This window comes from Dicentrarchus labrax, unplaced genomic scaffold (genome assembly GCF_905237075.1).
Source record: "Dicentrarchus labrax unplaced genomic scaffold, dlabrax2021, whole genome shotgun sequence".
In the NCBI taxonomy this organism is placed as follows: domain Eukaryota; kingdom Metazoa; phylum Chordata; class Actinopteri; family Moronidae; genus Dicentrarchus; species Dicentrarchus labrax.
In genome coordinates, this window is record NW_026136704.1 from 28,503,252 (window position 1) to 28,511,970 (window position 8,719).

Genomic DNA, 8,719 nt, shown 5'->3' on the forward strand with positions numbered 1-8,719 from the left:
TTTCGTTAACGAAAGCAAAACTAACCCCAACAAAGAAATCAGCCAAGCACGTTTTACGACGGAGTATAATACACAAGAGACCAAGATTTGCCCCAATGACTCCAATCGACATTTCATATTCTGAGGTAAAACGTAATTAAGAAATTGTTTCAGATTATCCATAAAAATATTTGGTGTCCTAGTTAAGCAACAGGCTGTTACTGTAAAGTTACTGTAAAGAGGAAGTGAAAAAATTCTGGTTATTCAGTGTTTCCTGCCAAACAGCTAGAATGAGATAACTACAGGGAATATAGAACACAATCAAGGTAGTGATTTTAAAGCTATTCCAGCTGATGTAATTATAAGCTTTCATTGCATTATCGCCAGCACACAATGTGATCCCCAAAACTGTGATAAGATAAATAAAAAAGAACTTTATCCCACCGTTATATTTTACAGGGTAACCTGACAGACTACATCTACACAGACTATGACACATATTGTGAGCCAACGGTCCAGCAGACCTCCAAATTCCTGATGGCGCTGCACATCTTCATCTTCCTGTTGGGTGTGGCAGGGAATGGCCTGATGATAACGGTCCTCCTGAGACGTCGGCATCTCCTGCGAAACCCCGAAGATCTACCTACTTCACCTTGCCGTGGCTGACCTCATGCTCCTTTTTACATTGCCTTTTGTTGTAGTTGAGAATGCCAGCGGTTGGCTGTTCGGCAACTCTCTCTGCAAGCTGACGGGCTTGGTGAAATCTCTCAGCCTCATCTGTGGGAGCTTCCTTCTAGCTTTCATTGGGTGCGATCGGTATTTTGCAATTGTTCATCCCATGACTAGTATGCAATGTCGACGTCGGAGAACAGTGCACATAACATGCACTTTCTTATGGCTGGTTTGCTTGGCTTTATCAGTGCCCAATGTTGTGTTTCTCACTGTGGAAGAGGATTGGACAACTACATTGCTCACCTGTTCCTTTCATCAATATGATATCCATGCAAACAACTGGGTTTTGACCCTTAGAGTCTTGGATCACGTGTGCTTTTTCCTACCTCTGGCCATAATGAGCTTTTGTTACATAGCAGTGGTAGTTACTTTGTTTAAGAGTCACAAAAGCCTAGCCAAGCAATTTGTTCGATTGACTTTACTCATCACTCTCGTCTTTTGTTTTTGTTGGCTACCATATAATATCACCTTACTGATAAAAACTCTAGTGGACCTGCAGGTCATCATATTAAACGACTGCGACTATTATGACCGACTGCAACCAGCCCTTTTATGTGACGAAGAGCCTGGGTTTGTTACACTGTTGTCTGAACCCTTTCTTATATGTCTTTGTTGGGGTGCGGTTTCGCAATGAGCTTATACAGTTACTCTGTAACCTGGGCTGATAGATAATGAGAGTTTGTAAATATGACATGAGCTCCCCTGAAAACATGATTTGTGAAATTTTGTGGGGTCTTTAAAATATTGGCAAAATGCTGTTTTTTCCCATGCATTTCCTTTTTGTTTTTTGTTTTTTTGTTTTTTTGTATTGTCATAATCATGGATCATGTGTAAAATTAGGCTATTTTTTAATGTCTGATTTGCGCATGAGGGTGATTTAACACTATTTATCTTTAATAAAGATACCGGCCTGCATGCAATTCTTGTCCTCACCATTGAAGTGTGGGGGCGCTATGTCTTAAACGTCACTTTAAGTCAGACATCAGAAACAAAAAAAGACCGGCTCTGGACCATTTGCGCTGGAGCCGCTAAATTTCGGTGCTGAATTGTATTTACTGCCATGTGCTGACATAAGGCAAGTAGGTGTACAGGCTTGTAATAATGGATGTGTTTTGAGTCAGTCCTCGCTCTTCGGGGTCACAGTCGACCATCCTTTTCTGATGGAGCAACAACCACCAGCACCGTTCTCTTGTAATAAACTCTTCTACAACGTCAGCTGTAACTGAAATGGTTCTGTTCTACATTGTTTTGTTTGTTATGATGGAAAATGTTATAATTTTATCAGATGTTCTGACAATATAGTACCCATTGCTACTTTGATTGCATTTAAAAGATGTTTTATTTGCCCACTCAAAAAAAACAATGTTGGCTGAAATCTGTTTTTGCTTGTATGTCAGGTACTGCTAATTGAATTTAATAAAGATTTCATATAGTATACAGCAACTGTGTCCCTGTGTCAGTGTTATCAAACAACAATAACTGACAACACAATAACCAAAACTAAAATTATGGAGGACTAAAAGTGCCACAATTATGTAAATAAATACACCATTAAATAATTACTTAAATGTGTCATTAATTAATTAAAATTGGAATTAAATACATAAATGTGTTATTAAATTTGTCATTAATTCATTCAAATACCGATCAATTTTATGTAAAATACATATATAATTATTTCACTATTTAATTATTTCATGGTCCTGCGTTGCAGTGCTTCATGAATTACTTTAATCTGTCAAACTCGCCCATCAAAGTTGGTAGGCGGATCCTAACGCCTGATTGGTTACCCTGCGTATCAAGCCAAGGCAAATCAATTCCAGATAATGGATTGATGCAGAGCTAGTGAACTCATTCCAATACACTGGGTGGCGCTATTTGACTTCTTCTAAATCTGCAGTCACTCTGTGGTCAATATCTTGGTCGGAAAGTGCGGAAGTAACTCCAAGAACTTCAATAAGTTCCTCTGCTTTACTTGCTACATGCTCTGGGTCAGCAGGTCCTGCTTCCACATCCTCTGCTAAGTCTAAAAAATAAAATAAAGTGTTTCACTTTAGAAAAATAAAGTGTAGCAGCATCTTGAGTTCCCCTTTTTCTTTTTTGTTTCATATCTTGATTAACAGTCTCAACAAATTTTATAATAAATTAATATCAACACATCTTTACAATTGAACACTTTCTCTTTCTTTCCCTCTTATATCTTACGCCCCCACTTTCTGGTGTTCAGTGAGAGAATTGAGCTCTAACCTCTCTCCCTTGTTGGGCAGTGAATGAATGGGTCAGGATACTGGTTGATTGATCATATTGGGATCTGAGACTGCTTATTTTCTGTGACCATAGGCTACGTTCACACCGCAGGTCTTAATGCTCAATTCGGAATTTTTTGCTCAGATCCGATTTTTTGTTTGGCTGTTCACATTACCTTTTAAAATGTGGCCTATATCAGATTCCGGTGTGAATTTTTTGCGGTTTCAAACTGCCCCGCATGCACAAAAGAACAATAACAATGACATCAGACGCAGCACGCTGTTGCACTTAAGTAAGTGAGGTTATGGAGGAAGTAAGCATTTTCGCTTTTATTTCAAAATGTTTGTGTAATGTTTCAGGCTCCTCTTCGCCTGCTTCGTAGCCATCCAGCAGCTCCAACGGCTGACAGCTGGGTTTATCGCCCATAACACGGCTATGCTTGTTACAAAATGGGCAGGTGATGCGACCACGACCGCTTTGGTTATTGGAATCATTCGTTTCTTTAAATTTAGCTTTAAGGCTCGTCACCTTCCTTTGGCACTGCAGCCACGTTCTCCTGTGTCCCCGTTCTTCCATTTTGTTTGCTACTTTTTCAAAAACGGAGCAGTTACGGTACGATCCTTCTAGTTTCGCTTGAATTGAAGTATCTCCCCATATACTAATTAGGTCTAACACCTCACTCTCCCTCCATTGACTTGCTCCATCACTGTTCTCCATTTTGTAGGCCTAGTCAAGTTTTTAATGTTACTGTCTGTGTCTAGGGCGAACTCGCCGGCGCATAATTGTGAGAAATGTCGATGTAGATTTACGTAAAAGTCGCATCAAATCCGCCTTGGTTGTTCACACTGCAGCCGCATTGAAAAAAATCAGGCCTGGGTCTGATTCAGGACCACATATGGAAGTGGTCTAAATCTGATTTGAAAAAATCCGATCAGGGCCAGTTTTGAGTGTTCACACTATTTCTGAAGAAGTCTGACCTGGTCACTTGACCCCCAAAAAAAGATCAGATTTGGGCCACTTTTGCCTGCAGTCTGAACGTGGTCTTAGTTCAGACTTGAGTGGGTATGTTTGATGAAATCTTTGTTTTGTCTCATAGTGGCGTTTCACATTGGCACTTTTAATCAGCGCCACGGTCTCTGAACATATGAGACACACTGGTTATGTGCTCCCAGTGGGAAGAATTCATATAAATGAATCTGTCCATTCCGGGTTAAAAGCTCTATTTTCTATTAACTTTTCTCTTTTTAGAGAGCGCCATGAATCTTCTGTTGTCTCGCGCTCACTCATCTCTCCGTTTCCTCTCCATGTATAACTTCTCTTTCCCATCTGTCACTCGCCTCTCATCGCTCTCATCTCTGTATTCAGTCTCACACTGTTGTTTAAACAGATTTGATTGGCTGAGAAGCATCACGTGGCGTGGCTTAGCTCGCATGCGATTGGTCTGTAAGCTTCCTGATCCGCTAAACAAATACCCTAAAGACTAGAAAAGCTGTGCTGGTTAAAATAGAAGCGCCCAGTCAAAATTTAGAATCCCTCAATAATGAATTGATCATAGGTCTGGGTCCACATAGGACGGCGTCCGGGTCCAGACCCACACCATGGTCCACCTGTTAGTGACCTCTGCTCTAGAAAGTTTATTTACATTTATGTATTTAATTCCAATTTTAATTTATTAATGACACATTTAAGTAATTATTTAACGGTGTATTTATTTATTTAATTATGGCACTTTTAGTCCTCCATACCCCAAGGTCAGACATGCTGTATTTGTAATGCAGCAAGATATCTTGTTTCTATCCCAGTCACATTTATTTTCTATCATGATTTTTATTTACTTTATTTATTCATTTACTTTAAATAGACAAATAACATGACAGTATTTCGATTCTCTTACGGTAAAGTAACCTTCACTCTACTGGTCCAAACCAGGGTTATAAGATCCACATAAAAATTATATTAATAAAGATTTTTTTATATTTACAGCTGAAGAAGTTCTGCGTTAAGACGTAGTGTGTGGATAATCATGGGGGCATGACTTTTCTAGTTTTATAATGGTGCTGCTTTCAAAAGGCGGCCTAGCAGATTTGAATATGTCCCTATGGAATTAATCTGTTTTTAGCCTTTATTCGACCAGGGGCAAATCGCTGACAGCAATGCACTTTCTTTTTCAGGAATGCCCCGTTCACACTCCTGGAAGCTGCCCAACAACAACCACAGTCTGATCTGCTGGCCACGGAGCAGCTGCACTGGAGCAGTCGGGGGTTAAGGGCCTTGCTCAGAGGCTTTCCATACCTGAATTTATCAAGTAAACGGACTAGCTTCAGTGGCAAATAACAACTGCCCCCCCAAATATCCCCAAGATACCTCAATTACATTATTAATAATGTTAGTTTTACCTCCATGATGTTTCTGTGATAAACATAACTGATGGCAGTGACATAGCTGGATGAAGTTTATGGTAATCTCACACCACCATCAGATGAGATTTGTGTGTGTGTGTGTGTGTGTGTGTGCTTGCATTACTGGTCTAGCATGTTGACTGTAGAAACCCCGGTTGTCTACCAAACACACCCCCAACAAAGAAATCAGCCAAGCAAATATAGAACTAGTACAAACAGGAAGTACAAGCACATTTCATTACAACAGCCTAAGCTACACAAGAGACCAAGATTTACCCCCATGGCTGTAACAATCAACATGCCAGATTTTGAGGTAAGATGTAATTAAGAAATTGTTGAAGTGAATGGTAAATTGCTTTAGAGGCGCTGCAGTACTATTCTATCTTAAAGTCTTGTTATACTAATATATATTATTATTATATTATAATATACTATAATATAGTGGGTCGAAAGTTTAATTTCCAATTCTGCTGTAAATTTAATTCCAGATGTTCAAATGTGGCGTGTGTGTTAAATTTGTAATTTCTATAACATAAGAATATTTGGTGTCCTAGTTAAGCAACATATAAGTATACAGTGAGGCAGTCTGCAGTCAAATGTCCTTTAGTGGACAAATTCCAGTTAGTATAATTCCAGTCACATATATTTTCTCTCCTGATATTTAGTTACTTTAATTAATTTAATTAAATTATTTTTTTTAATAGACAAATAACATCACAGCATTTAGATTTCCCTCACTCTACTGCCCCATATACAACGTATAGTGAACGTAAAGTATAATCTCTCCAACTCTTAAAAATGTTCTAAATCTCAGCTAAAGCCTCTGGCATTTAAAAAAAAAAAAACATCTTATGGTAAGAAGCAACACGTAGCTGCCTGTGTTTAAGATTCAACTACAAGATTTAAAGTAAATTAAGGAACGTTATTTATAAACTATGGTAGCCAGAATTACTGAACCATAAAAAAATGCACACAAACAGATGTGTGTTACATGGGGTGTATATAGTTTCTTTCCTGTTGACTCACTAGGGAAATAAGTGAGGAGGAAATCCACTCTTATACATCCTTCTGTATGTGAATATTATAAGAGTAATGTAGGTTGATATGTTCTATTTTTTAATGCAGAAATAGATAGAATAGCAATTCATTTATCATCGCACTGATACAAATATAATTTAACAGAAGACTAATTTAAATAATTATATGTTTGTTTCTCATCTCAAATCGCAGTCAACATATTCCTGCCTGATGATCTACACTGCCTGTAATATAAATCAAATGTATAAACCTAATAATTATATAAAGGAAATTACATTATAAAATTGTGTTAAACCACTGTGATAGAAGAACAGGTTACAATGTAGTAGCCATTATGAACTTTAGGCCCCATAATAACAATGACAGTAATGATTGCATGTACATTTCCAGTGGTTTATACTTTTAAAATGTAAAGGTTTTGTCTCGTGGAAAAAAGTATGACGAATATGCCAATATCTAAATCTAAAAATATTTACTTCTCTTTATCCAAAGATGTAGCAACTGGAGCACAAATGCATGCTGCTGCAAATATAACATTGGAATGCAATGTAATTCAAGTGGATGCATTCAGTGTTGTAAAATTATGAATATATTTTTAGCAATTTTAGAGGGCCTTTAGTTACTTTTTGTATCAGCTAGTCCTCATCTAAAGGTTTTAATAGCTGTGATCTCTCCACCAGGTCTAATAATAACTTGGCTTATGATTGGGGGGGAAATAAAGCCATTAGTATTCCTTAGTTCATTAGTATACAGTCACAGTAGGATGTTTTGACACATTTGCCTCAAAATGTTTCTTAGTTACTGTAAAGAGGAAGTGAAAAAATTCTGGTTATTCAGTGTTTCCTGCCAAACAGCTTGAATGAGATAACTACAGGGAATATAGAACACAATCAAGGTAGTGATTTTAAAGCTATTCCAGCTGATGTAATTATAAGCTTTCATTGCATTATCGCCAGCACACAATGTGATCCCCAAAACTGTGATAAGATAAATAAAAAAGAACATTATCCCACCGTTATATTTTACAGGGTAACCTGACAGACTACATCTACACAGACTATGACACATATTGTGAGCAAACGGTCCAGCAGACCTCCAAATTCCTGATGGCGCTGTACATCTTCATCTTCCTGTTGGGTGTGGCAGGGAATGGCCTGATGATAACGGTCCTCCTGAGACGTCGGCATCTCCTGCGAATCACTGAGATCTATCTACTTCACCTTGCCGTGGCTGACCTCATGCTCCTTTTTACATTGCCTTTTGTTGTAGTTGAGAATGCCAGCGGTTGGCTGTTCGGCAACTCTCTCTGCAAGCTGACGGGCTTGGTGAAATCTCTCAGCCTCATCTGTGGGAGCTTCCTTCTAGCTTGCATTGGGTGCGATCGGTATTTTGCAATTGTTCATGCCATTACGAGTATGCAAAGTCGGCGTCGGAGAACCGTGCACATAACATGCACTTTCTTATGGCTGGTTTGCTTGGCTTTATCAGTGCCCAATGTTGTGTTTCTCACTGTGAAAGAGGAAAACAAAACTACGCTCACCTGTTCCTTTCATCAATATGATATCCATGCAAACAATTGGGTTTTGACCCTTAGAGTCTTGGATCACGTGTGCTTTTTCCTACCTCTGGCCATAATGAGCTATTGTTACACAGCAGTGGTAGTTACTTTGTTTAAGAGTCACAAAAGCCAAGACAAGCAAGGAGCAATTCGACTGGCTTTACTCATCACTCTCGTCTTTTGTTTTTGTTGGCTACCATATAATATCACCTTACTGATAAAAACTCTAGCAGACCTGAAGGTCACCATAGTAAACAACTGCGACTCTTATGACCAACTGCTAACAGCCTTTTATGTGACGAAGAGCCTGGGTTTGTCACACTGTTGTCTGAACCCTTTCTTATATGCCTTTGTTGGGGTGCGGTTTCGCAATGAGCTTATACAGTTACTCTGTAAACTGGGCTGCGGCCGTGTTTGTATGCCTTTCATCAGAGTTTGGGGTCACAGTCGACCATCCTTTTCTGATGGAGCAACAACCACCAGCACCGTTGTCATGTAATAAACTCTTCTACAACGTCAGCTGTAACTGAAATGGTTCTGTTCTACATTGTTTTGTTTGTTATGATGGAAAATGTTATAATTTTATCAGATGTTCTGACAATATAGTACCCATTGCTACTTTGATTGCATTTAAAAGATGTTTTATTTGCCCACTCAAAAAAAAAAAAAAAAAATGTTGGCTGAAATCTGTTTTTGCTTGTATGTTAGGTACTGCTAATTGAATTTAATAAAGATTTCATATAGTATACAGCAACCGTGTCCCCGT

General features: G+C 38.6%; 2 protein-coding genes across 2 annotated transcripts; both read left to right on the plus strand.

The window, feature by feature from the left end:
- Positions 1 to 761, plus strand: LOC127361987 (C-X-C chemokine receptor type 4-B-like). The gene is made up of 2 exons (XM_051397231.1): positions 1 to 125; positions 439 to 761. The coding sequence occupies exons 1-2, from the start codon at positions 96 to 98 to the stop codon at positions 643 to 645; spliced, it is 237 nt and encodes a 78-aa protein (XP_051253191.1). The 5' UTR covers positions 1 to 95; the 3' UTR covers positions 646 to 761.
- Positions 762 to 5,549: 4,788 nt separating this feature from the next.
- Positions 5,550 to 8,707, plus strand: LOC127361986 (C-X-C chemokine receptor type 5). Its single transcript, XM_051397230.1, has 2 exons — positions 5,550 to 5,670; positions 7,424 to 8,707. Exons 1-2 carry the CDS (start codon positions 5,638 to 5,640, stop codon positions 8,450 to 8,452), a joined length of 1,062 nt encoding a protein of 353 aa, XP_051253190.1. The 5' UTR covers positions 5,550 to 5,637; the 3' UTR covers positions 8,453 to 8,707.
- The last annotated feature ends 12 nt before the right edge of the window (positions 8,708 to 8,719 follow it).